The sequence below is a fragment of the Cygnus olor genome, chromosome 2 (assembly GCF_009769625.2).
Source record: "Cygnus olor isolate bCygOlo1 chromosome 2, bCygOlo1.pri.v2, whole genome shotgun sequence".
In the NCBI taxonomy this organism is placed as follows: Eukaryota; Metazoa; Chordata; class Aves; order Anseriformes; family Anatidae; genus Cygnus; species Cygnus olor.
In genome coordinates this window covers 125119507-125147208 of record NC_049170.1, presented here as the reverse complement: position 1 = coordinate 125147208, position 27702 = coordinate 125119507, and the positions used below count along the sequence as shown (strand labels likewise).

Genomic DNA, 27702 nt, shown 5'->3' with positions numbered 1-27702 from the left:
AAAACAAGCAAACAAACAAACAAACAACCTCGTATAAGATGGCAGAAAAGCAGGCCGTATTTGAAATCATCTGGTCATTTCCGCTTCTTAATACTTCTCTGACATCCTGTGCTTCTATCCCTCACAGAGTTACAGGGAAAGGTTTTTTTTTTTCTCCTGTCCTAAGTATTCTTATTTTTTGAAGCCTAACCTCTCCCCAGAATCTTCAGAGTAGCTAGGAGCTAGTTCCCAATCCATTCAAAGGATCAATCATTTGTAAGTGTTTAATTAGCCTAGGGAGGGCAACACTCCATGATATGCCTGTCGGGTTATCCTTGTGCACAGCCATAAACCGATGGTGACTATTTCAATCCTCAGACACGTTGTCTTGGTTTGGGCTGGGATAGAGTCAATTTTCTTCCTAGTAGCTGGAATGTGTTTTGGACTTAGGATGGGGATAATGTTGATGACACACCGATGTTTTAGTTGTTGCAGAGCACAGAGCCAAGGACTCTTTCTTCTGCTGCTTGTGCTGCCCTGCCAGCGAGGAGGCCGGGGGTGCACCAGGAGCTGTGAGGGGCACAGCCAGGACAGCTGGCCCAGGCTGGCCAAAGGGACATCCCACACCATCTGATGGAGTATGTAGAACAATAAAAGTGGGGGCAGTAGGCTGGAGGGGCTGCCATTGCTCAGGGACTGACTGGGCAGTTGTTGGCTGGTAGGGAGCAATTGCGCTGGGCATCATGTCCTTCCTCCCTTCATTCCTCCCTCCCTCCTCTCCTATTAAGCTGTCTTTATGCCAACCCATGAGTTCTCACACCTTCACCTTTTTCAGTTCTCTCCCCATCCCACTGGGGGCAGGGGTACCAAAGAGCTGTGTCATGATGAGCTCCCTGACAGGTTAAACCACGACACACGTGAATCCCAGAAACAGTGGCTGCTTTGGATCTTAGTGGAACCACTGGGCCAGAAAAACATTTTTCATGCCTGTCTCCCTTCTCTCAGCCTTCACAAAATACAGCTCCCCAAAGCCAGGGACTACTGCTCATGCAGGCTTCAGCTCTCTACAGGGGCGTAAAGATACACTTCAGTTGTCGGCAATGAACCTAGATTAGGCCTGGATTGTTATTATAAACATATATTTCTAGAAGTTTGATTTCTATTCTCCTGCAGGAGAATTCCAAGAGCAGTCACACCAAAGGGGTTAAAGACCACCAAAAACAAACAAACAAACAAACTTTTTACTTGCTTAGAAATAAAGAAATTTGCAGTGACCATATTATGAATGGTTTTATTGCCATTTGACATTTTGTAATACATTGCTACCATTCCAGTCTTTACTATGTAGACTAAAAAAATAAATGTAGACTAAAAAATAAAAGATCTAAAAGTACACAGTATTAGTTTAACCCATAATCAATATAGCAATTGACTCAAAGTATGCTACATAGGCACTTTACAAAACAGGAAAAAGTAATTTAAATCCATGTTTCAAGGATATTTAAATTCCAAAGGTTACTTCCAACAAATTCAACTACCCATAAGAGCTGCTAGTTTGACTGTTTTCAAACATAAGTTCACTGAGAGATTCTGTGTATGGATGCACTTACATTTAATATTTCAAAGGAATAATGTTCTCTTGTGCTTGTTGAGACGTTACAAATAATATATTCTTTGTTTGAAGAAACGTGTGCAATACTCAATGCAAAATTAAGTTTTTTGTTTTCTTTTGTTTTTGTCTAACACAAGTATAAGCAAATACGTACACTATTTACAGGGTGTTAAAAAGTTAATAAGGCTGCTTAGTTTTCAAAATCTGACCCATTGTACAAACAGGACACACACACACACACAAAAAGTTGTGGATGTTCCCATAGAAGTCCCCATCTAAGTATTCTGCAAAAATGTCCCAGTTGCTTGAACACTCCATTGAACTTCCAAACTGAAGCAGAAGTTACTTTTAAAGTAGTTCCACTCTAGCCACAGAAGATTTCTAGCATGGAGCTGTGTCTGGAGAAGAAACAAGTATTTGACTGGCCTCTGGACAATCTAAAGTTTCCCATGGGTGTTAACATCTGCATGACTGTGCACGCTGTATATTCATTTACACATACATAACAAGAGAGTATCTTTTAGCAAGAAAAAGGAAACATTTCTAATAACGCATTTTCTTTAGGAAAACTCAGTGGATATATACAGTGTGTGTGTGTATATACATATATAAACCCAACAACAAAACAACTGTCAGCATACAAAAATATGAGTTCAGTATCGTTTTATACCTCAAAACCTAATGGTGAAAAATCCAGGTATCCTGAGTCAGGTATGTGCTGTGCATCTAGTTTACCAATGCCAGTGTACTGCTGGAGTATAATTAAAAAAGCACTACCTGTATTTATCAACAGTTACAGAGATAAAATACATATAGCAATGCATTAACTTGAGAAACTCTCCGGTTTTCATAACATTAAACAATAACGGTGCAAAATATGCGTAAAATGCTGGCAGACATACCCATAAAGTAGATGTAAATAAGTACAGGAACAATACGTATATATGCTGAAGTTACTGATTTCACTATTTAAATGAAAATAAATGAAAGATACTTTCCTTTCTTGAGCATCATGCTTAATCATGATTTGTATACTCACATTCAAGCAATTGTCTTAAACACGTATATATTACATTGACAATGAATTAATAAAACAAATAAATCACTATTTCCTTATGAATTTCTCTGGCTAAAAGCAGATAAATGAAACTGGGTTGATTTTTTCCCCCTCATTACGTTATTCTAATAAATGAAATATGATTACTATAAATTCTCGTCAACTTACATTTACTTTTTTTGCCTCCAAAACAGTAAAATAGCAGTTCTGATAACTGCTGACTTCATTAAAAACAAACAAACAAAGAAACAACATCAAAACTTGATGCATTTGCTAAAACCCAAGAAAAACTATCCAAAAAGACACAGAAGATAACAACTTTCTCAGTGGACATACAATTAGGTGATTGGTTCAACTGAAAGAAGAATATTTATTTTAAAGTGGATTCCTAAACAACAACAAAAGTTTGACATTTAGAAACTGAAATATATATATATATATATATATTATATTATATTTATTTACAATCTACAGAGATGATAAGCATTATGAAATACATAATTTTGGGAACAAGACAGAATCAATACTCATTTCTTTAAAAAAAAAAAAAAAAAGATTGTTCAGTGATGATGCTTACAAAAGCAGGCCAAAGATTGAGGCTCTACTTTAAAATGTCAATTTTCTTCCAGCATGAACCCTATGGCAACTTAAATGTTACTTGGCCTGTAACCCTCCTCTTCTAGTTGTTAAATCTCCTATAGACTACCTGGAATTACAGCAGTTAGCATTTGGTAACATATGTTAACATCCTTGAATTTATTCCCAGGTTCATCCCTGAATTTATTCCCAGATCCTTGAATTTATTCCCAGAAGAATTACACTTGTCTCGGATGAAAAAGCAAAAATTACATACAGAATGCTTTCCCTAAACCAAACCAGTGCAACACATTCTCATAAAAATGGGCTGCATAATCTGTTGCAGTAGAGGTAAAGATTTCACAAGCTATGGGTGTTACACTTCTTGTAAATCATCACTCTTGGTCATCTCTTCCTGTCATCTCTAAGTCTAAGAGTTTATGAAAGGATAAACATACTGTGTGGAGAATTGTGTGGTTTTTTTGTTTTTTGTTTTTAATTCTGCACGTTGCATAAGGAATATATACACCTTATTACCACCTTGTTACCAAACAGGAGAAATAGCAGTAGTCATGAACGTATGTACATCTACAATTTATGAATGAGCTTCTTATATGTCCATCCAATGTTATTAGAGGCCAAGATTTCTGTCTGATGCACACTCATGAATCAGTGGGTGAAGAATCTGGTCCAGGGACTGGCTCATAACGATTTGTCCCTCAGTAGTTGCCAATGTCAATTACCTCCAGCTTTCAAGAGCAAAACAAAGTGACAATTGCCATATTATACAGGAGATTGTTTTGGCATGTTTGCATTTGTACAATTGTCAATGCGATAAAAAAAAGTGATATGGCCTATTACAATAACGTGTGCATGCAGCAGCTTTTGTCCTCTAGGTTGTGTAATTTGTCTTATTATACAGGATTAGTAGCTCTATTCAGCAAAGAGCTGACTTGCCTCATAGTAAAGAAATAAAATAATATTAAATATTTATACGGGCAAATCTCACATCAAGATCTGAGCTCACAGCAGTGAATGACACCACAGTTCAGACCACACCACCATCGCACGGGGTCTGCAGCACCATCCTAGGCATCAGCAGGTTATGGTTTCTGTGTACTTCTGATGTCTGAACAAGCAGAAACTGAAACATTTTTGGCACTTCTGCCTGGAGCGGGAGTTACTCTAGCCAATACTGTCTCTCTGAATAAAACACATTGAAAACTATGAGATTCTGACTGGAATAGCAATTCTATAAATCATGACTCATTCTCATGCATTAGGTCATCCTAGACAGAAAGGTTAAGTTATATTTTTTTTTCTTTCTACACAAAAAGATTAAAGTCCCACTGCTTCCAACAAATAGTAAGGAGTGTAAACTTCAAAGCCCGAGGGAGAAACTGAAGTGTTCATTATTGCATGTTTTTGTCACAGTTTAAGGAAAACATTCCATATTTACAGTTGGACTGGTAATTGATATGACTACATATACACATCTCGAAACTAAAATATATGTGCAGACACATATTTCTGTGGATATATAAAAATACTTATTTTCTTAGCAAAGTTAAAGTCTGTGTAAAAACATTAGGAATACTGAAAAAGGTAGGAGCCCTAATTCCTCCTTTGGAGAAAAGTTGCAAGTCCCCTAGATTTCCTATGTAAAGAACACTCTTTGCAAGAGTATATCTTCTTCTGAATCATCACTTCATTGTGGATTAATATATTTTTTGAAGACTTCATAAATAATTAGATAATATGCAAAAATTTGGCTGTGAAGTGATTGCTATAGCATAACTATAGATGGCTGTTTTACAAAAAATAAATTTTATTCAGGCAGTATATCCCCTGCTCTAATGGAATGTGTAGCTACCTACTGCTACAAGTAAAATTATTTCAGATTATAGTTTTTGCTTTAATATGTTTACACATGAAACCTCATTTAGGGGCATTTCCTCTGAAAATACTTGGGCTGAAAAACAGCCAAATGCAGATATATATTTTTATGGGCCTTCTAAACACTCAGTACAATTTTGAGAAATAAATCTGTAACAATTATGGCCACTCCACAAGAAAGAACTGAAATGCTATACAAAACAATATGACCAAAAGAAGGGAAATGGTGGACTAAGACATCAAAACCCCAAACCATGTTTCAACTTAAAATACGGACGTTTCCAGTTAAACATTACGATACTGTCTCATCCTCACACTAGCTAGTATAATACTGTACAAGAACATACAAAGCTATGAAAAACTCTGAAATGCAGAGGCACGATAATGTGAAACATCCACTAGACAGTCTGAAATTCAATGTAATTATAATGGCAACTGAAAAAGGGTAAAACGTCACCTCATATGCCATACATGTACTCCCTCCAAAATAATATGACAATGGGCTACTTAAGACGTGGCTGAGTTTACTGTGATTACAAGCAAACGTTCATAGATGCAGTCAGTCTGTAGCCATTAGGCACAGTTCAGAGATGAGTTTTAATCCTTCAACCTCACTTACATTATATCCTTGAAACATTAATGTCATTGTTCTCAGAAGTTATGATGTTGACAGGAAAAAAAAGTTATCAGTGCAAAGAGCCCCATATGAAGTGCATGCTCATTATCAAGCCTAGTTTATCCAGGCTTTTATTCCTTCCACAAGAACATATCCTGTGTAGCGTACAACTGAAGCCATTCTCTCTGAACAAGACATTCGTTTTGAAGCTGCTGGCTATGTATGCCTATTGTGTGGCTGAAAAAAACACATCAAAATGAACCTGATTCCAGTGTAAAATTCCCAAGGAAGACTCCTGTTCTACTAGCATAAGGCTGGAGTGCACAGATTCCAGAAATGCTTTTCGGAAGTCGTTTTGCAATGCCAATAGAGAATATATATAGGGTATTTCTTTTTTTTTTTATCCTGAGTAAAGTTCTTTTTATATATATATATATTTTTTATTTTTTTTTCCATTTATCAAAGGCCCAGGCACATACTGCTATAGTGCAGTTAGACTTTGTCACACAGTCCCAGTGTTCTAAAAGCCATTATTTGATTGTTTTCCTCATTCTTCTCCAACTGGTGGCGGTGGTTGGCAGAGCTTGTATAATCTGACAACAACAACAAAAAAAATAGCAATTGTTACTCTGGGCTTGGTCATTGTTAAAAGAAACGAAAATGTAAGGAATATGAAGGTAAGTTTAAGGAATACAAACTAAATCTTAGTCTTTTATTTTACTGCAAAACAAAATGTACTGAATTCAGTTTAAAAACATTGTTATAAAACCAGTAAAATCTTATTCACGAGCATGAAGTTTACATTGACAGTGGTATTATTAAAACACACATATATGAGTAATCTTATAAAGATATCCCAGTTTAGTCAAGTTTTCATAATACTGCACCATAACACCCCTTTCAGAAGAAAGCTAAATTTCACTAATCCAATTACCAGTTGTTGCTCTAAATCTGTAATTTGGAAAAGCTGCATGGTTAATGCAATTGCCTTCACTTTGGTGTTGTGTTGGCATTGAATCTGAACTCAGTCTAACAGTTTCCTATAAAACTGATGTTATTCCGTCTTGATGTCCAAGAACCCAAGACAGTTATCAGACACACGGCATGTCATCACGAAGACTTTGAGCTCTTACCACTGCATTTATAAAGGCTTCTGAACTTCTATTAAAGCCTTTTGCATGGACTTAGTTATTAGCAAGTGTTAGAAAAGCTACACTTATGCTGGGAATACTGAAAATGGCAGTCATTCTGATTTCAGGCTCATTAAAAGAGGCATCTCTGTTCTGTAAATATAACCAGCATACAGTATCTCCCCTACAATAACAGCAATTAAAACCAGCAGTAGACATGATCTCATTTGGAGATTATATATTTTCCTCATGGAAAGGAATATCGCCAAAGGCATATCACTGAAGAAATAAAAAAGTAAAGAGACTGAGTTTGGTGTGGCAAGCAAAAAAAGCATCAGAAACCAAAATGAAGTGACAATGACACAGCATGTGCATTAATACTTACCATGAAGAGTATTTGATATTGAAATACTAACACAAAATAAATAAAAGACTTGGTAGGTCTGGCTACAAGCAGGGTTATGAGTCATCCACTGTCCTGGCAGCTAGAGATATTTAAGATGCTCGGCATACCTGAGTTTTCCAAGCATATTTTGCAAATTTGCCTCTTAAACATCACATTAATTTATATGACCACATTTTAACTAATCAGGAATTTCAAAATCATACTACAAATCAACACAGAAAACAAAAACCTGGACATGTGGCTGGGCTCCACAAACAATTCAAGATCAATGGGCTGCTGCTTTCTTGGCATGACATGCTGCTGGTGTATTTGAAGCACTGTCTGTACGGCTGCCCTTTGAGAGTTGCAAGCCTTTTCAATATCAAGACACATCTTGTCAGATAAAGCATCTTGTGGCTATGCAAAAGCAGGACAGGATAGCTTCTGTTCTCTGATTTCACTTTCCATGCAAGCTAAAACCCTTGGGACACTGACAACACACCACTGTGGTGGGCTATATAGCTTTTCTCTGAAGTCTCGCTGGAAGCGATTAGCAAGCAGTACTGTTTCTGGATAGTAAGAATGAGGAGCACCACTTCTGCCAGACAGCAATTGCAAGCCTGCTTTCAAATCTCCACCATAATGCATTCTGAAGATCTTTGGATTCTTCCCCACTGTCATCTGGCAGATTCAGAAACATGGTTATTTAAGGTCACATAAGTGTTGGTGCAGATGCCAATATATTTGTCAGGGGCTATATATAAGCCAATACACATCTCTCCTATTTGTACACCAATGACAAAATGAGATGCCCTGATTTTTATACAGCCAGGTACACAGAGAAAGGTAAAACAAGGCTTGTTTGAGTTATTTGATTCTACCAGTGTAATAAAGTAGTAAAACTCAAAGCTAACAAAAGACAGATAGAATGACTGTCATCAGAATCTGATCTAAGTCAGTAATTGCAGCAGGGTTAGCTCTTGATGGGGTTTTTGCAAAATCTAATTTCTATGGAACAGTGTGCAGAAAAGCTCAGCCTCAGGTACCAAGGTCTGTGTCATCTTCAGGTTAAAATAGTATACATTAAGATCAGTTGTCTTCAGAGCAGGTAACACGGGAATTCTGAAGCAAACTAGCAATGATGCTGCATAAATCCCTAAAGATGGTATTGATCACAGACTGTTCTGGGCCAATATATATGGAGCAACTGTCTGAGATGGTACAAACAGATCAGCTAAGACAGAAAACTGGCAACTGCAGACAACTGAGAACGCTGTCAAGAACCCTTAAATGAAGCAGACTTTAATGGCCAGCCTATAGCCAGAGTATCAAAGAATTGTGAAACACAGTATTATTGTGCTGAAGACTATTCCGACGTATTTGACTTCTCTCTCTATTAATACATGAAATGCCACAAGCCCTGAGGCCAGTGAGATATTCCCGTGACATCGCTGTTACTGCTTACTTGTGTGTTGGATGCATCCATCTGTTCTGTGTTCTTGGAGCCATCTCATAATTTTCCTTCAACTTTTCATTGCTATATTGTGAGAGCATCAACCGGAAAGAGGTGATCTTTTCTCAACTGATGCAAAGCCAATAAATGTCTCACAGCCAACTGCTTCTATTTTTCCTTTTTTAGAACATAGATTTTCCCTTAATGACAAAAAGCTCTGTATCTTGGTATCTGCTTTCTCATTTATAGGTGAGAAAAGAATGAGACCTGATTTGAGACAACTCTCCCCAGAATTTTGTCATGAAGGAGGAGTCTGATTAAGGCCAAAATCATACTGTTCAAAGAAAAGACTTCAAGCAGCTTTTACTGCATAAAATATTTTTTACTGCCTTAGGTTCCCCCAGTGCAAGACAGTTGGTCACGCAGGTTTGGTCCTGGATTACCTCCAAGCTAATTACTACTGTGAAAAGGGATTCCCTCATCTGCCAGTAAGGTCAATGACTTTACTGCTGATAGCTTTGCTCTAGAATCAGTACTTTTGTTGGACCTTATTTCATCTACATGCCTGTAGATTTTGATGGAGAGCTCTGTCTTTGGGCAGCAGATTGCTGCAAACACTCTTTTTCAGCATTGAGCTTGCTGGTTGAAACTACTTCTGAACTTTTTATAATGGCATAAATGGACAAAAAGTGCTGGTACTGGTGCTAATATTATTTGTTGACTCAGCCAAACATTAGAAGCATTATTGGTATTTATTAATACTGATGGTCACTGCCAAAGTTTTGGTGGCCAGTGTGACTGGTTGCCTTGGTCTATCTTTTTTAGTTTGCATGGAAGTGGAGCATTAGTCCTGTTTGAATAAGCCATTATATTACTGGTTTGTTTGTTTGTCTTCTAGCCATTGTTAATTACAGTCACCCAAGCCCAAGATAACCTGTACTGCTATTACATGTTTTCCTTTTCTCAACATAGATCACAAATATGGATCATCTACCCTATCTGAGGGTTAAATGTAATTTGAATCTGTTTGGAAGAAGTCTGTAAATAAGTAGGTAAAGCTTGAATTCTTAGAGTTTATATGAGAATTAGATTTCCTTCAATGTTTGTTAAATGTCCTACCTAGGAAACAAAAATGTGAGGCTCAAAATACTTCTCAGAAAGCAGCTGTAATGGTTTACGTGGCAAGGTTTTATTGGCGGGGGGCTGCAAAGGTGGCTTCTGTGAGGAGAGTCCAGCAGCTGCCTCATGTTAGATAAGGGCCAGTTTCAGCTGGCTCCAAAGGGACTCACCACGGACCAGAGCCAAGCCAGCAAGTGACATTGTTTGTGACTCCATGAGAGCAGATATAAGAAAGTGAAAAAAACTGCTGTGCAACAGCAGATGGGAGAGTGAGGAGTGAGAACCAGCCCTGCAGCCCCCCAGGTGAGTGCAGCAGGAGGGCAGGAGGTGCTCCAGGCACGCAGCAGCAGTTCCCCTGCGGCCTGTGGAGAGGCCCCTGGTGGAGCAGGCTGTCCCCCTGCAGCCCATGGGTCCCACGGTGGAGCAGATCTCCACGCTGCAGCCCATGGAGGAGCCCCTGGTGGAGCAGGTGGATGTGGCCTGGAGGAGGCTGCGGCCCATGGACAGCCCCCACAGGAGCAGGCCCCAGGACACAGAAGAGGGTGGATGGGGGAAAGGGGTTTTTGTTTGTTTGTTTTTGTCATTACTCTTATGAAATTTATTACCTATTACTAACAAGCTAATCTCCCTACGTTGAGTCTGTGTTGCCCATGACAACTGTTGAGTGATCTCCCTGTGCTTATCTTTCCCCTTGAACCCTTTGTATTGTATTTTCTACCCCTTTCCCTTTGAGGAGGGGAGTGAGAGAGCGGTTGTGGTGGAGCTCAGCTGCCCAGCTGAGTAAAACCACCAAAGCAGATAAAATGCGAATAAGTATTTCCTAGAAGACTACTTAGCCCCTCAACTGCCGGGTTCTGTCTCACTGTCGTAAGTGAGAGAGGGAGTTGGAGGAGTCCGTCTACTCTATCCTTTATGGGGCAAGCAAGATACATATATGCCCTAACAAATGCTGCTATGCAGATTTACTCATACCTTGTACACTTTCACTTTAGGTATGCTCCCTTTTCTAGAATCAGATCCAGCACGGTCAAGGCACAACGTGCAGTTGTTATAAACAAATTATGAGCAGTTGTCTGATTCTCTGGAAGCTGTCTGATTACTGGAAGAAATGGGGACACCTCAGAAAAAGGAAGCAAAGTGCATGAGAAGAAAAAGTTCCCAAGTACTACTGGTCAGAATCTAGAAGACAGTCTCTGTGAGGCTTTGGATAGTACATACATTCATTCACATGGTTATCTGTATAAGATATTACTAATTCACTGTTTCCTTACTGAAATTTTAGTACCACAGTGAGTCTGTAATGTATTCCACATATCTGTTTAGTTCATTCAATGCACTATCATTAGTCAACAACAACAAAAAGTTTTAAATTGGTAGAATAAAAAGTTTAAATTGGATTAATAAATTCACTAAGATAAAATTAAAAACATTGTTTTGTTATTTTCATTTAAAAGTATCATGCTTGTTAAGAAATATTTCAGGTACCTGCAATCCATCACAGAATTAAAAAGCTGGATAAATATAGAACACGCATTTTTCATTCTAATGGATGTTTCAGAAAGTGACAAAGAAAGACTACATCATCTCTAAAAGCAACTATAACATGGTTTTGCTGAGATATTGCAGTACAGTATTACATTAAAATAGTGTAATGGATTTAGTTTGAATATTTCCACAAAACCCACTAAATATCACAAATGATGAAGGACTTAACCCAGTGTTTTCATAATTAACATGAACGAGATTTCCTTTTTTCTAAAATGCACAGGTTTCAAAATGCTACATAGCCTAAACTTCTGCAATTACTTTAATTAAAATTATATGTCTGAGAATGTAATTGACTCTATGTACATTAAAAGCAAAATCTTACAATTTACTACACAATGTAGTAAATGCTTATTGTCTGTCCTCTTTGAAGCTGAATTTGGCACAAACTAGATCATGATCTAGGATACAATCAGTTACCTTGGAACAGATTGTGGCGTTCGATCCCTCACTCCTAAATTCTTGGCTGTGTTTTGTACTCTTGCACCCTGTGAAAAAAAAGTAACAAGTTTGTTTCATTAATTGCAGCTCAAGTTGGAAAGTTTTCTGAACTTTCTAGATGAACTTAACACTTGATTATAATTAATCAATACATATTGTCAATGTCCCAGAATAACTCTCCTCTTTGGAAGTGACAATCAAGTTATGTCATTACTTAAAAATATATACAAAATAAATGTGTGAAACCAATAATTTGCATCCAAAACTGAGCTGCACTGGTAACATGATGTAAAAATGCATCCTAATGATTGATTCAATAGAGTACTAGCAGAGTAAGACTAGACCCTGCATTTGACTAAAATCTGGTAACCAGGTAATGGAGATGGCACTAGTTCACTCTTATAGGAGGATCAAACACAAAATGAAAAAGGCTGTCTGGTTACACACAAGTAGGTTCTCAGCATTTATGTAAATTAACATGTGCCACATGTTTCTTCACTTTTTTTTTTTTTTTTTTTGGAGGGGGGAATAATGACAAAGTTGAAGAAAATAACTATAGTTCCTACAAAACTGAAGGCAGAATATAAAAGTAACTTTAGTAGCTTTACACCTAGCTCGGTAAGCTTGTCTCCAACACTGGCAAAAGGTGCATGACTACAGAGCAAGGCAAACTTATGACTTTTTCCAGAAACTCCCCAAGAATTCAATCATTAGTCACTGGAGACTTCCTCTGTTCAGCAAAGAGCACATATTCAATCATTTTCAGTGATATCATCATTTCTTTCCCATCTCATCTTGAATCCATGAATAACTTCACATATATAAAATCCTTGTGGAAGAAGATCCACATCTTAGGTACAATCTTAGCTTGCTGTGTCAAGAACTACTATTTTCATTTGTTTTCAACCTGTCAGTTTCATTCGACACCTTTAGTCCTGTACTGGAGGAGACAATACTCAGTCCCTATCTACCATATCCATGCCACATATTCTTTAGACCTGTGCCATAACCTCCTTCACTCACGAAGACTAACAATCTTAGATTATTTTGTCTATCTTTTTTATAACTATTTATAACTATCAAAGGTTAACCTTTGATCATTTCTTTCTGACCCTCTCTGAACCTTTCCCATTATGCTGTATCCTTATGGAAGAGATTAGATCATCATACAGTTCAAAATGAAGGATCACCATAGCAAGATTGCTAAATTTCTACTTTGTCGTCTATTCTCGCCTAAACCAGTGTAACTTCTTATTGGCTTCATGGATAGCTACTGAGAACTGAACTGATGTTTTCTATCATATCCCGAGATCTTGATCAGGAGATGTAATGGCCAGCTCACAGTCAACTATTTTCATTGTGGGTTTAGGGTCCCCCTCACCACGTGCACTACTAAGTAATTATATACACTGATTTTCATCTATTTTATTGCTCGATCATGAAGTCCTGTAAGATCCTTTTGTAATTCTTCATAGTTACTTTTCATCTTTAATGAAAACATGAAAAGAGTTTTTAGTAGAGAATAGGGAGGATGATTAGATAAGAAAACACAACCAAAAAAAAGAAAGGTCAGATGAACTGCTGTTCTTCTATCTAGATGAGTAATAGTTTACTAGGGAAAAGACAATCAAATACCAAAAGTCTACTGCTAAAGAGGGAGCTAAATCCAGTCTCTGAGTTCTCAGCATACAGGACAGGAAACAGGAGGCTTAAACTGTAGGAGAAGAAAAAAAATACTTAAATGAGGCACCACGTGAGGTAATAGAATAAAAAGGATAAAAAACACTGGAATAGATGGCTTGGGAAGCACTGTCCAGCTCCCTCTAGATGGCATCCCTTCCCTCCAGTGCGTCAACCACACCACACAGCTTGGTGTCATCAGCAAACTTGCTGAGTGTGTGCTCAATCCCATTGTCCATCCAACTAACGAAGATGTTAAACAGTGCCAGTCCCAATACTGACCCTGGAGGAACACCACTTCTTACTGATCTCCACTTGGACATTGAGCCATTGACTGCAACTCTTTGAGTGTGTCCATCCAGCCAATTCCTTACTCACCAAACAGTCCATCTGTCAAATCCATGCTTCTCCAATTTAGAGACAAGAATATCATGCAGGACAGTGACAAATACTTTATATAAGCAAAGCTGATCCAGTGTTGGTTAAAAAGTTGGACAGGATGAGTTCAGACCCTCATCACCTTGAGTGTCCTTTCCTCACTCCCATAATGTAAAATTTTATCATAATAAAAAAAAATACCATGACAGACTGCTAGTGGCTGAGTTTGGTATACGATTAACATAACTGAAAGCCAAAATATACATATAGATGGGAAAACTACCAAAATTAATCACAAGTAGATCCTGAACTTCAGTGCTGTGACTACCTCTAAGAAAAAAAACAGCCTATTTTTACTTACATCACTCACTAGATAAATTAATTTTAGTATCTTGCTCACATAATAAATCAAATGTGTTGATTTAAAAAGGAGCCTAGCTTTACACAACCATGTAATTTATAGTTTAGCAGGAGTACAAATCAGACCTTCCTTACAACCACCAGATTCTTACTTCTTTTGAAGAAAAGCCCACAAGAATTGCTATCAACTTCCTACATGCCACATCCTAGTTTCTGTTGAGCACTATTACACCGTTTTTATTTCAATATACTGCTAATTTATAGTCATACCCTATTATTCTAATACCTGTAATAATGTAAATATTGACACTGTTTGTCTCATGTATGTATAAAAGACTGTTCTGTTTTGTGGCAGAATAAGTTTCTCCGTGTACCGGTACTGCCAGAGCACTTGTGAAAGATGTCGTTAGCTCTGGGGAAATGCTACCATCAATCTGGACTCTTTTATAGGAACAAGTATTCTTATTGCCATGAGAAAAAAAAATAATAGGTTTATTTTCAAGCTACACACTAATTTAAGGATGGCAAAAAACAGTAACATAAAGAAAATAGATTCTCTTTATGGCCCACTCAAAGAGCTCTAAATCAGCATTATTCTTATGAGAATTACTCAAAATGCAGTGCTATTATCATACTTCTGAGGAAAGGAATCTGGAGAGGCATGGAAAAATGCCTCACTCACTTAAAAGATAACATAGTTTCTGTTAGCCTTTCTGCTCATCAGCTTTTTAGTTACCTTTCTTTCCCATACCCCTGTGCCCTCCTGCAGTTCCTTTTCTAGGCCTCCATCTTCGACACTTTTTGGTGTATCCTGAATACGCACTTATGTCAGTGTGCTTTATATAGTATCTTCTAGGTACAGGTGTTTATGTGGATACACGTACATTAGTAAATAAAGTTTTTAAATGATGGTTGTGATGTTTTGTCAAAATTTTAATTTTTAACATCAATCTAGACTGGATCAGCAAGTGAAAAAGAAGTCACTTAATTAAAACCATCCCACAGACCCAAGTACATACCAGCTCTCATAAGTTTGTCTCTTTTATTTAGTTCTTGCAGAACAGGTGCTTGCAAATACCTAATTATAACTGACAAGGGCAATTACTTTGAAAATTGTTCCAATACAGTCAGGGCTATTACGAGTCTTGTTAAACATGATCATGACCTCTTTCAATTTAAAAGAAAAACACACTTCTTGAGGTCATCCATTCAATTGGGTGTCTCCAGTTATTCAGTACTGGTGCCCCAAACTGGAAAAGATATCACTTTCTAGAGAATATGCCTGTGTGGAAAGTTGATGTTGCTAGCAACTGATCTTATCGGCTTCTCCAGAATACCAGATGGAATAGATGTCCTTTCATTTGCACACCCCTCTGGTTAGTCTCTCTTTATTCCACAAAAAAAAATAAAAATAAAAATCAGGCTGTAAATGGGATATCAAAAGCCGTTCATACATATATACACACACATTAAGACAGGGGAAAGATGCATTTATTGTCTTTACCTAGATGTTCCACAACAAACCCCAAGAAGTTTTTTTTTGTTGTTTCTTTTTTCCACCTCCAAGCTTTATGGCCTGCATTACGCTCCTGACAGCTAAATCCTACAGACGCTTTAAGCATTAAATCCAGAAAAGGTTTCTAGAAAACACAATGGAGTGCTGTTGGAATTACTCCAAAACATTTAGAATTTAATGGAGGGTTATATTTCTACTACAGAACTCCAGGACGGATTTAAAATTACAACAAAAGATTATTACTCTATTAAATGCCATAGCAGTTTCCTGCAAGAGGAAGGATGTGTGAGCAAATTCTGGCTCGATATACCAGCAGACTTTTACAGTGTCCGTGGGTGGTATTGAGATATTGGTATCTTTAACAGCTATTGATCACCTGCTGTTTTACTTCAGAGAATGTAGGCCCGCTACAGGCTTTTTTCTACATCTCTTTTTGAGCAAGACTTAGTACAGTTATAGCAGGTCTGAACCACTAGCAAGTTGCTTAAATTTTGTCTTTCATTTTCATTTGAGACTGCAGAATACCCACAAATGAATCAGCATTTCTGAAAACTTTCTAGAACTGTACATTGAAAATGTGCTGTTTGACAGAACACAGGCAGACATAATCACAACTCTACATCCACGTTCTTTCATTGCAAAATACCCAAACCTGCCTTTTGTCTAGAACTTCAGGGGTAAACACATCAGCATATAAATGCAAGTTTATCCTTGTACAGCATTAGCTTCTTTTAATGTCAAGTTAAAGGTACAATTCCTAACAGACCTACATGACTCAAGAACCTTGAGGGTATTTATTCGCTTCAGAAACTTAGTTTATGCACTAAATAAAGTGAAAGCCAGATATAAACAGGAATGTGTCTAATTATTCAGATGTACCCACATTAGGCAGCAGATCTTACATATAAGATCAAAAATCTATGGCTTGAGATTTATATCTCAACTAATATAGAAATATCTACATGATTGCTTTAACAAACTGAAGGTGTGGCCAGGAATACATATTCTTCTATCTATGGTGAGTTAGAAATACCATACAGTTGCTTAATCATTTCCACAACTAAACTGTGATTTCTGCACAGAATATATAGCAGAACTTATGAAAATAATGAAACTAGATACAAATTAAAAGCCTGAAATAATGAGTCTTGTTTTGTATGTGATTAATTGCTCTGGTATTAAATTACCTTTTTTTTTTCTTTTAATTCAAGGTTGAATTTGTCTCTCTTTGACTTCTGCATCCTGTGTCTTGTTATGCCTTGTCATACAGTTGAAAGTTACCACAGGCTGAGATATATGTTCCACATGCACACATACTGATTAAGCCCCCACCCATTCAACCTCTCTTTGATCAACTGAATAGGTTGAGCTCTTTAATCTTCACTTCATAAGGTTTGTCTAACAACCTCTGGACCATTCATGCTCCTCCTCTGAACTCTTTCCAAGACTCCTATCATGCTTTTGAAAGCATTTATCTGATAACAAGATATTCTAGGAGTTGTTCCATTACGGGGTAGAGTGTATTTCCCATTTGCAGTTGATATTTCCTTTAAATCCAGCATTTTTTGATCATACCTTTGCACTAAGAGCTCATGTTGAGTTGGTTATCCGTTCACTACAGCCTCTAAATCCTAATATTCTCTTATGACAAACATGAAATACACAATTTGAAACAAGCACAACGCCCTCGGGAACCTTGCCTGCAAAGTTAAGAACCACAGTATTTATTTTCCACTTACATCCTGCCCTTCCCCTTCATTCGGTACAAGTCATTCATTTCTTATTAACAACAGTTAATGGTCTTAAGTTATTTTTATGGATGATAATTATTAAAATAAAGATTCTCAGACTACTCTGAAGACAATACCATACCAGTTACTATACAAAAACATTCAGTAAAATCACAACCCTGTAAAAATTATGAACCATTTACACATGCGCAGAAAGCAAGCATCTGGTTGAAAACAGCCTGTTCCATCATGAAAAAACAAACAAACAAAAAACCTTTGAGTCAACATTAAAAGAAGAGAATAAAACAAAATCAAAACACAGCAAAAATACCAAGCTAAGAATACTCACACGGACAGTAACATAATGATAAGACTGGGGGTTTTAATTGTTTGGTCAAGGATAGCTAGGAAACAGCAAGATATTACCCACAGAGAGTGCCTCACCTGTTTACGCATGACGTCTGTAGCTTGCATGATATAGCGAGGTGGGAGCCCATGGCTCCGGGCCAGAATGATCGCCTGCTCCAGGGTAACACTCAGGGTGCAGCTGCAACAGAAGACTGAGGTCAGCCATTTGCTAGCAATAGTATCCTGGAAATAATTGCCATACACTAACATACTTTAAGAGTATGTTTCTTTTTTAAGAAGTTATAAATAAAAAGAATACACAGTAGACCTGCCCCTTGTATCCCCAAACTCTCCAAACTTTGCAAGTATTAGCCTGGACGCAAAAAGTTTCTTAAATGCAAAGATTTTGAGCATAATGTTACTGCTGAGTTTCAACCAAAGGCATTTGCATTTTTTGTTTATTAAAAAAAGTAAAATAAAAAAATCCCACAATGCTAACTATGGCTTGGCAAGCACATGACAGAGTGGCAACCCAAACAGAAGAAAAATTTGTAATTGCAGAAATCCCTTTCCAGGTGACTCCCACAGAATTTCTCTCAGCCTCCACTGCAGACCCCAGCTTTGGTGCCAGGGTCCTGATCTGTTGCCATGGACTGAGCTTGGGTATTCTCATGGCACATCATTACAGTGCAGTTCAAATAAAGAGATATTTACACTTTCAGAAAATAAAAGAAAGGAATTCCTTCAAATAAATTGTCCTCTCCTACTTTGCCATCTTTTTCAAGTAAACACTTGAGGACAAAAACCTCTCCTGGTACCACATCCTAGTGAAAAGGCTGTAATTGCTTTGTCAGAGCAACCAGGAAACTTTCGGAGCCAAAGATCTTTGCTGTAGGAAAACCTGTCATTACAGCAGACAAGAAGGAGTAGGGAAAGTCACTTTGGACATGCCAACTGCCTTCAGTTGTCATGGTGAGAACAAGGAAGGATAGGCAGTTTCTAACACAATCAAGACCAGAGCTATAGAAGACTTCGAGATAAAGGCAACAACACTGAGTAGGGTCAGGTACTTTGTGAAAAGCACAACACGTCTGAGGGCTGCTACCACCCAAGTGGTGAGAGTGGCTGTGTTCTGTACCACTAAGCAGCTTGATGATTTTTCTGTTCACAGCCAAACAACAAGAATCAAATCCCTTTGAGCAGAAATAAGAGGTGCATAGAAAATGATCCCGCCTCAGCAGAACCTGATAAAAGCTGCATACTTCAAGTTCAAGTAATAAAAACTAAGACACGTGGTTCAAACATACTTCTGAGCAGCCTTTTGGCAAAATCCTGACCAAAAGATTCTGCATAGCTTATATTATGCACACAGAACAGACAATATGTTTCAATCAAACACTCGTTTTGCTGAGCAGAAGATCTGTAGGAGGAAAAATGTGTCTGCACTTATTTTCTTTCTGAAAAAAAAAAACCACCATCCTGACATGTTTTAAATACCAATAAGCAAATTTATGGACTGTAAAAAGTTTCACAGTGGTTAGTGCAAAAGATATTAAATTTGATCTTTATCTTTATTAACAGCCTTTTGTTAAAAATGTGTAAGCTAAATGAGTTTCTTTGGTAATGCAATTATTTTTATTCCCTGGTTTCTTGTATACACTGACCCCAAAGTTAACTTGGAGCGAAAGTCTATTGATCTTTTCTGTTATATGTTTGATTAAGGTGCATAACAGTTAAACATTAGACTAGAAATTCTCCATGTCATGTTTTCATCTTGTCTTTGAAAGGTTAAGTATTGCATAAATAAAGAAGTACATGCTCATAATACTTACAGCACCAAAATCTGAAACATCTAACCTTCACGAAAAGACTGCAAAGGAAGCTTTGTCCTATTTACAACTGGAAAAAGCAAAAGTAGCTGAAATCTAATTTGACAGATGTAATCTATGTCAGGCAAAAGTCTCTCTGTAGGTGTAATGGAGGTTAATGGGCTCAAAGTACAGCTTTCAAACAACCAGTTATTGCCAACTTTCCTATAAATCCCATCTTCCTGGAACCCAGAAGACTGAAAGAATAGAAAAATCATATTCTCCATGCATGAATCAAAACTAACAAAGGAACACTGTAAATGAAGGTCAGCTTGAAGAATTAGACACAAACACTAATCTTGTAATTGGAAAAGACTGCCAAACTGTTCCCTATCCAAAACCTGAAGAAATGGCCACTGATCATGGATATTGAGCCACCTGTATTTTGACAATGCCAACCACAATTCAGAAATAAGGTTGCCAAGTGTGCAAAGACATAACCAAAGTGGAAGAAACATGGACAGAGTAAACTAGTGTAATGAAATTTCTTTAATAGGCTACTCTGATAGTCTGTTTATGTTTCATGATTATACTGTAGTTATTGCCAAACATTAAAGAGCTCACCTCAAGGCACAAAAATAATAATTCTGAGGATAATATTATTAACATGTTATTAGAAATTAGCAGTGAAGACACTTAAGATGACAGCAATGATGATGTTAACTATTAGCATACCTCTTTAATAAAAGATTTTATATTCAAGGTTAAGTCCTACAGTAATGCTGGTTATATACATCCACTGTTTCTTTTAAAAGATTTTAACATACTTTAAAAAGTAAGAATGTTAAAATAAGACCAGTGGCACGATTTCATTTCATTATAATATTTCATTAGAGATTGATAGATTTTGTTTCTCTTGAAGCATTTAAAAGGTCTGAGGAATGGCAGCCCTAAAACCAGAATTTAAATAAAAATGATTGTATATGGCTTTTGTCCTGTAGTTATAAGTATACTACTTTCTAAATACAACAAAACCAACACTGAAATAGCTTTGTTTTGGTTGTAAAGCAAATCAATAAAACATTGTCCTCCTATAAAACTGATCATAAACCTTTCCACGGGGTTATGCTGAACTGACTCATGAGTAGTCGAACATTTACATGCTGGTGCTTCCTCCCAGCTGTTTAAGTATAGTTTTTGAGTCACTACATATTCATTATCACAAATCAAACTGTTCTGAAAATCAGCTGTAGAAGAAACTAATCCACACACAAAACATCAGATGGTAAGATGGAAAAGTCATAACTGGAAGTACCTCAGGAATAAGACCGCCAAGCACACAGAGATTAACCAAATGTAAATTTAAACCAATACAACTTGTACAATCTTATGAAAAAATTTGAAAGTTGGGAATTCCTCATATGGTAATACTGTCCTGGTTGTCTGAGCAAGGTTCAATATCAAGGACTATCAGCAAATACATGCAATATACAGTAATTCACCCTTCTCCTCCATTTTGAGAGCTAATAAGCAGATGGCATTAAAGTTTAAAAAGCAATCTGGAAGCATTTCTGACCATCAAAAGTATCTGGTCATTTGGATGCTCTCAGCCCAGACAAACCAAACAAGGAAAATACCAGGGGAAAAAAAAAAAAAAAAAAGAAAAAAGTAACCCCTTCCAATGCTCTCCTAACATTCTGTTACAGGAAGCAAAAATTCCGAATCCATATCTATTTACACTGTGAACAAATCAAAATCTGTTTTCACTCCCTCTCTTTTCCTCTTATCCCTTCTTTTATGTCAGAAAAAAAGGGAAGACCCAAATTCATTATCTCAGAATTCATGTCAGTCAGAATCACAAATTCCCTGCCTTGACAGATCACAGCAGCACCACAGCAAAGGCATTTGGCTTTTCCAGCACAACTGGGCTGAGAATTCCTCATTCCACCCATTTGGTTTCCAAGGGGGAACAAAAGGGGCTGCAGCTGCTCCCAGCCTCTGCCTGCTATCTCCTGTCTCCCATCAGCCATGGTAATACTGATTTGAAGATTGCATACAAACTTTTAAGTATCTTCTGTATCAGACCATCCTGAATAAAAGAGGTTAAATCATTTTCTATCACCAATAGTCCCCAGCAGAAGAATTCATTTGTGGTTTTGGTGTGGTTTTCTTCCTTTTTTTTTTTCCTGTTTTCTTTTTTTTTTTTTGGTCGGTTGTTTATGGGATGTGATTTTTACAAAAGCAGATCTACTGTATAGACATACACTGAAAAACTGAGTTGTAAAAGAGGAAAACATAAAATTTCCGAGAAATGGATTATTTCATGACAGCTTATTTAATGTCACCTGAAAGGAAAAATACTCTGAGTTCATGTACACTACCTACAGAGCTGCCACCAAGCAAAGTGTATATCTATGTTACCAGAGTGAAAAGAATCTAAATCATTCAATTCATTCCCAGGTTTCAATTAGGATTCCAGCCATCCCACATCCAAAGATGCATCAGAGCATCTCTCAGAAAAATGCCCTAAACAGAAAAGATGAGGTAAAATGAACTAGTTTAGTAGTTACCACATCAGTTACCGCAGAGATGCCAAAATGAATTATGCTCTGGCTATGTGAACAGAAAAAAAAAAATATATGAAAAGGATGCATGTATGCTTAGTCTAATTAAAATTTAAAGCTCCTACTCAACATGTAATTTAATGTCATTGTTATACTTCTAATTAATTTTCTTTCTATACATCATAAGCTAGTTATACCCACATTTGACTACCTTTTAAGCCAGTTACACTATTAAGTATGGACTTGTTTCCGCTGTCATTTAAATTAATGCTTATAGAGCAGCTATTATTTTAGGGATGATTCTCTATAATTACTAATGATGGCTGGGTAATGTATACTAATTTTGATGAGGAACCCAAAGAAGGAAATAGACCATGATAAACTAAAAGGGAAGGGAAATGCTCAGGATTATCAGTAATAAGCATAAAATCTGTAGATATGTCTAGCTGAAGACTCTTACAATTTCTAAGCTGGTGTTATTGTGGGACAATGACTCCATGCAGGCAAAATTTGAAGTTTTCATTTTCTATGCCCATACACTGAATCTCTACTGAACATAATTTTTGTTTTTCCTCACAGGGAGAGGAAAGTTCGGCCAGCCACCAGGCATTAAAGATAAAATGTGCGTGAAGTTCTGTACAATAAACTACAATATTGCAATTTACATTTACAATAAAACTTTACTGGAGTTCAGGACTTATGTTCAGTCCCTTTATGAACCTTATAATGAAGCTGAGATGTTCCCAGTGTGGATAGATCACTACTCCAAAATCAGGCTTGGATTGAGCGCATCCAATGAAGGTTTGTCCAAAACTTCTGATATTCTGCCAACATATAGCAAGACATTACCCTGTATGTGAAATATATTTATTCCATTATGATTGCTCAGTAATAATAAACAACGCTTCAAAGAGTGACTGTCTGAGGAAAATACTACTATGCCAAAAAGAAATGAATAGTTCATAATTAAAGGGATGTCTGCCTCTTAGCTATTAAGCATCAGCATGCACAAGGTTCCTTCACGAGAGGCACCGCTGTGATTAAGCAGTTGTGCAAACCTCAAAATAAATATATCCCAACTCCTTTGTTGGGCATACATTGACCATACCACAAGAGGATAATCAAAATCAGCTCTAACAGGTATTTTCAAACACAAGCTATCAACAAAAGTCCTGACTTGCTGAAGTAGACCACACGGACTTAATCAAGCCAAGGAATCAGTCCTGGGAGGTAAGTATACATCAGCCATATTTTAGACCTAATCTTGGTTAATGGCTTCTTTTGTAGTTTACAAATAATAGTTTTAATCAGGTTTATTAAATTCAACATTAGTCTTAATCCTGAAGCATGAAACATGCAGTAAGTAATGATGACTTTTTCTGTAGTTTATTTGGGAGATCACTATCTTCCAGTACATTTCCAGGAGTAAAATGAGACTGTTCTACCTTTTTTAAGATAGAGAGCTTTCTGAATAATAATGAAAAAAGCACTTCTTTTCACCATACATCTGTCAGATTTAAAAAGCTACACAGAACATCTTTTCAGAAACGCTCTTCATCTAAGGTCTTGCTACCTTTAATCAACTGGAAAAGTTGCAAGAGGTCAATTATACCATTAATTATGTTTTTGTTTGATGAAAGAACAGCATTTCCAAAAGATTCAAAGTATCCCATACCTTTCGGTTGCGTATTCTTAGTGATAATTCAAAAAAAAACCAAAAAAAAAACATCTAAAGACGAATGAAAACCAATTTGCTGGGAAACTGGAATTTACTTCTTGTCTTGTAAGATTCTGGGTTATTCAGTTAACTCTTCCACCTCAGACTTAATAATAATAATTTGAATGATTTTGATTAAGTTTTTAATGTTAGATTATTCTAGACAATTTGTTCAACTTTTGCTGTAACATAGCAGTTTTTGTATGGAAGAATGAGATTGTCCCAAAAGACCTGGATTGCAGGTAAAGCAATACTGCAGGAACTGAAGAGCAAGAGGATGCTTCTACATAGCAAGGTGATCGAGTTGTGTTTCAGCTCTGTTGTTAAATGTCTATCCTGGTCCATAACATTACAAGGAACCCAAAAAGAAAAAAGAAGACATTGAAATCCATATTAGTAACAAGTTAGATCCATCTATCTGTCTCATTGCATTTCTCTGCATTTTCAGATTTTATTTTAAACAGAATTTAAAATATGTAAGTGAACCCATAACTATAGTCCTTCACATACATATTAGAGATGAACAAAGCAAAAACATATAAGGTTGCATATGAAAGGCACATACGGATCAAAATAAAATGATTATCACTGTAGAAACAATTTATTTGTGCTAAATGTCTTGTTTGTATTATCTTAAGACAAAATTTTGCATATTGATTACATGAGCTGTTTGCAAATATTAACCAGCACAGAATGAAATACTCTACTACCCTAAACAATTTTAGGAAAACAGAAATTTTATTTATGCTTCAGTAGACAAGGTATCGCAACCATACACTAATTGCAGACAGACATAATAAAACTGCAATTAAAAAAAAAATCTTCCCTAAATGGAAAGTTAGCAGGACTAAAAGCAAAAGATGGAGAGAAGCAAGAATTAGTTCCTCAGGTCATGCTGACAGACCCCTAAAAGTAGTCCTATTGATCTCAGAAATCTTTCTTACTGTGGAGCTCAGGAGTTACATCTGCAAAACTTCAAGTAGTTTTTTTTTTTCCTGGAACAGACTCGTTGAGCTCAGAACTAAATTCCTACTTAAAAAAAAAAAATAATAATAATAATCTGAAATAATCTAAAAGGAAGAATTCTTATCATAGAACGTCTACAATATAAAGTCAGGGTTCAGGGTTCCTATTTTTCACCTTGTTTTATCTGATTCAAAAAAAAGGCAGCTGGCCACAATGGACAGCTTATGGTATTACTCTGCTTCACTGTGTGGAAGATGGAGCCAGCTTAGCTGGATTTCAGGATCTGTGTCAGCTGCAGGAGACAGCATAATCAACCCTTGGCAAAACCTGCCTCATCATTCAGCTGAGTGCCTGCCAGACAGAACCCCACCGCTTGAAGGATGGCAACGCTAAGGAGAGACTTTCTGGAGGGGAAATTAAAATTCAGAAAAGAAAATAAGACAGTGATTTTTCTGGGGGTTCATCAAGATTATAAAAGACTTCTCTCAATCCTTCAGGAAATGCAAAATTTTAAACAAGCTTGGGATTTGTTTCATTTGGATGCTTTAAATGATTCCTTTGAGCCTGTAAGGCCTATGGTCCCTGAATAGGCTTCTGCAGCTGCTGCACCTAATTTCATTTTGGCACGGAAAGAGGCTAGGGCATGTCTGTGCACTACAGTCTGCTCTTCTCCCTCAAGCAGGAGCTAGCATCATGATTCAATAAAATTTAAAAGTGCCTTTCATCACCTACATTTGTGCAGAGTGATTACAACTTCAAATAGAATGAATACAAGTAAAGAAAGCAGAGCATTGTTTATGGGGTGGCAGTTGACTGACAGGCAGAAATATAATTATGGATGACAAAAAAAAGGCAAAACAGAAATACAAACTATTGATTTCTTAGACTAATTTAGAGTTCTCCTCCTGATGTTGATCAACAAGGCGTGTTCACTTATGACAATCCAAAGGGAGTTCGTAGTACTCACATCACTTTGGACAGCGAAGGTTAAAGGGACTTATTTTTTTCTCATCCTTGTTTATCTGGTGATTGAAATATATTTGAAAAGAACTGCTGTCTGAAATAGATATAGGATTTCAGACTCTCATATAAATTGGTAAACATATTGACATAATAAAAATCAAAGCAAAGCAATCACTAGCAATTCAAAATCTCCAGCATTATCTTGGATACAGGGATGAACATGTGAACTCTGTGAAGCTGTTTTAGCCTAGTGCAGTGTAAAAAGCAATTTAATATGGATCACAGAGAAGTCAGAAACCAAGAAACTGCTGATCCAGAGATCAGCAATCACTGTAAAAGCAGACAAAGCTGCTGCTTCATAGTGCTTGGCCTCGTCTGCATTAGGACTGCTACCCAGCACTTCCCTTCAAGCTTTCTGGGATTTGCTTCCAGTTAGGAGAGGAAGGGTGACATCAACCCCCATTGTCAATCCATGACACCTAAGTTGAGAAAACACTGAAAAGGCTCTCCAATCAGTTCAGTAACTGACAGATAAATTGAGTGAGGGAGTTCGGGTTTAAAGTATATTAAATGATGTAAACTGACAGATGAATGGTTTGCTCAGTTCCCACTCCCCAGGAACAAAAGATGCTGACCAGCAGAGAACCCTGAACTCTTCCACAGACTCAGAGGTTCTCTTTTGTTAGCGACCAACTGCAGAAATTAGGCTGTGTTGGATTTTTTAATTTTCTTTTTCTTTTGGAAGAAACCTTGCTAGGAGTTCATTCTTCACTTTTAAGCTGTCAAGAAGACTGATACATGAAGAACATACTTTCAAAGTTAACCTGCAAGCACTATTCACATCTTTCCAACATCTGCTTGCCTAGTGGTATCAGTAGATAATAACAGTTTTCAACTCATTTAATACCTGTAGCATAGTGCTAAAAACTGTCAGTTGTGAGCTCTTTGGGCCTACAAAACATGGATTTCTGCAACTGGTTGCATTCAAGAACTTCATAGCATTTAGTTTCTAAGAACATAGAAGGCCAGATATATCGCTGAATACAAACAGAAAAATATACCCTCTCTTACTAAAATACAGTAACATCAACTCTAAAAAATTAACTTACAATTTAAAGAACTTTACTTTGTATGATTATCTGCTCTGGTTAAGTAATATCCCATCCAAAAAGCAGAAGAATTAAGCCCTCCAGACTGCAGGCAACAGGCAAAATCTTCTGTGTCTATGGGACTTGATCGCATCCAGCTTTTTATTCTTCCTTTTGTCCTCCTCACAGGATTTCATGATGCTGCAAGAGAGTTTCACTCTACAAAGCAGCAGCAAGGGGAGTAGATTCAGAAAAACACAGCACAATTTAGCAGCAGAAATTTCAGGAACAAAATTCACCAGCATGCGTGCAAGTTGGAGACAAAACAAGCTTTCTATCTGGGCAAAGGCAATTTCAGAGTGCCAAAAAGCAGAGGATATTTAGAAGTGGACTGCAGAGATGTGGTCTAGGGATACCAGGAAGAGAAAACAGCACGTGATGTGGTTATACGATTTCAAATTCTAAGGAAAGACCTTTCCATCCATCCTGTTTGTATATACAACAATAATTTCAGGAAATTGTTGTTTCTTGAAAAGAAAAAACAGCTTCTTCAACTTCTATCACTTCAAATAAAAGCACAAGAATCCCCTCCAATCTCTAAATATATGAGCTTTCTCCAGAACTTTTAGAAATTCAAAGCAAAAACTCTTTGAGTACCTATAAAATCTTACGGAATATATTCCTCTCTCGTGAAGGGCCTATCTTAAAATGTCTGTGATAATGTCAAGAGTTGATGGCTTTTTCCTCTGAACAGATGGTAGCCACAAAGGCATAT

At 37.0% G+C, this 27702-nt stretch overlaps 1 protein-coding gene across 1 annotated transcript in view; it reads right to left on the bottom strand.

Annotated features, from left to right (window-relative positions):
* Positions 1-3700: 3700 nt before the first annotated feature.
* LOC121064414 (phosphatidylinositol 3,4,5-trisphosphate-dependent Rac exchanger 2 protein) overlaps positions 3701-27702 on the bottom strand; it is a 127337-nt gene continuing 103335 nt past the window's right edge. Inside the window, exons 36-38 of the mRNA XM_040545854.1 lie at positions 17918-18020; positions 11789-11856; positions 3701-6329 (exon numbers count right to left, since the gene is read on the bottom strand). Coding sequence (XP_040401788.1) covers positions 6284-6329; positions 11789-11856; positions 17918-18020 — 217 coding nt within the window. The 3' untranslated portion in view covers positions 3701-6283. The remainder of the gene's footprint in view (positions 6330-11788; positions 11857-17917; positions 18021-27702) is intronic.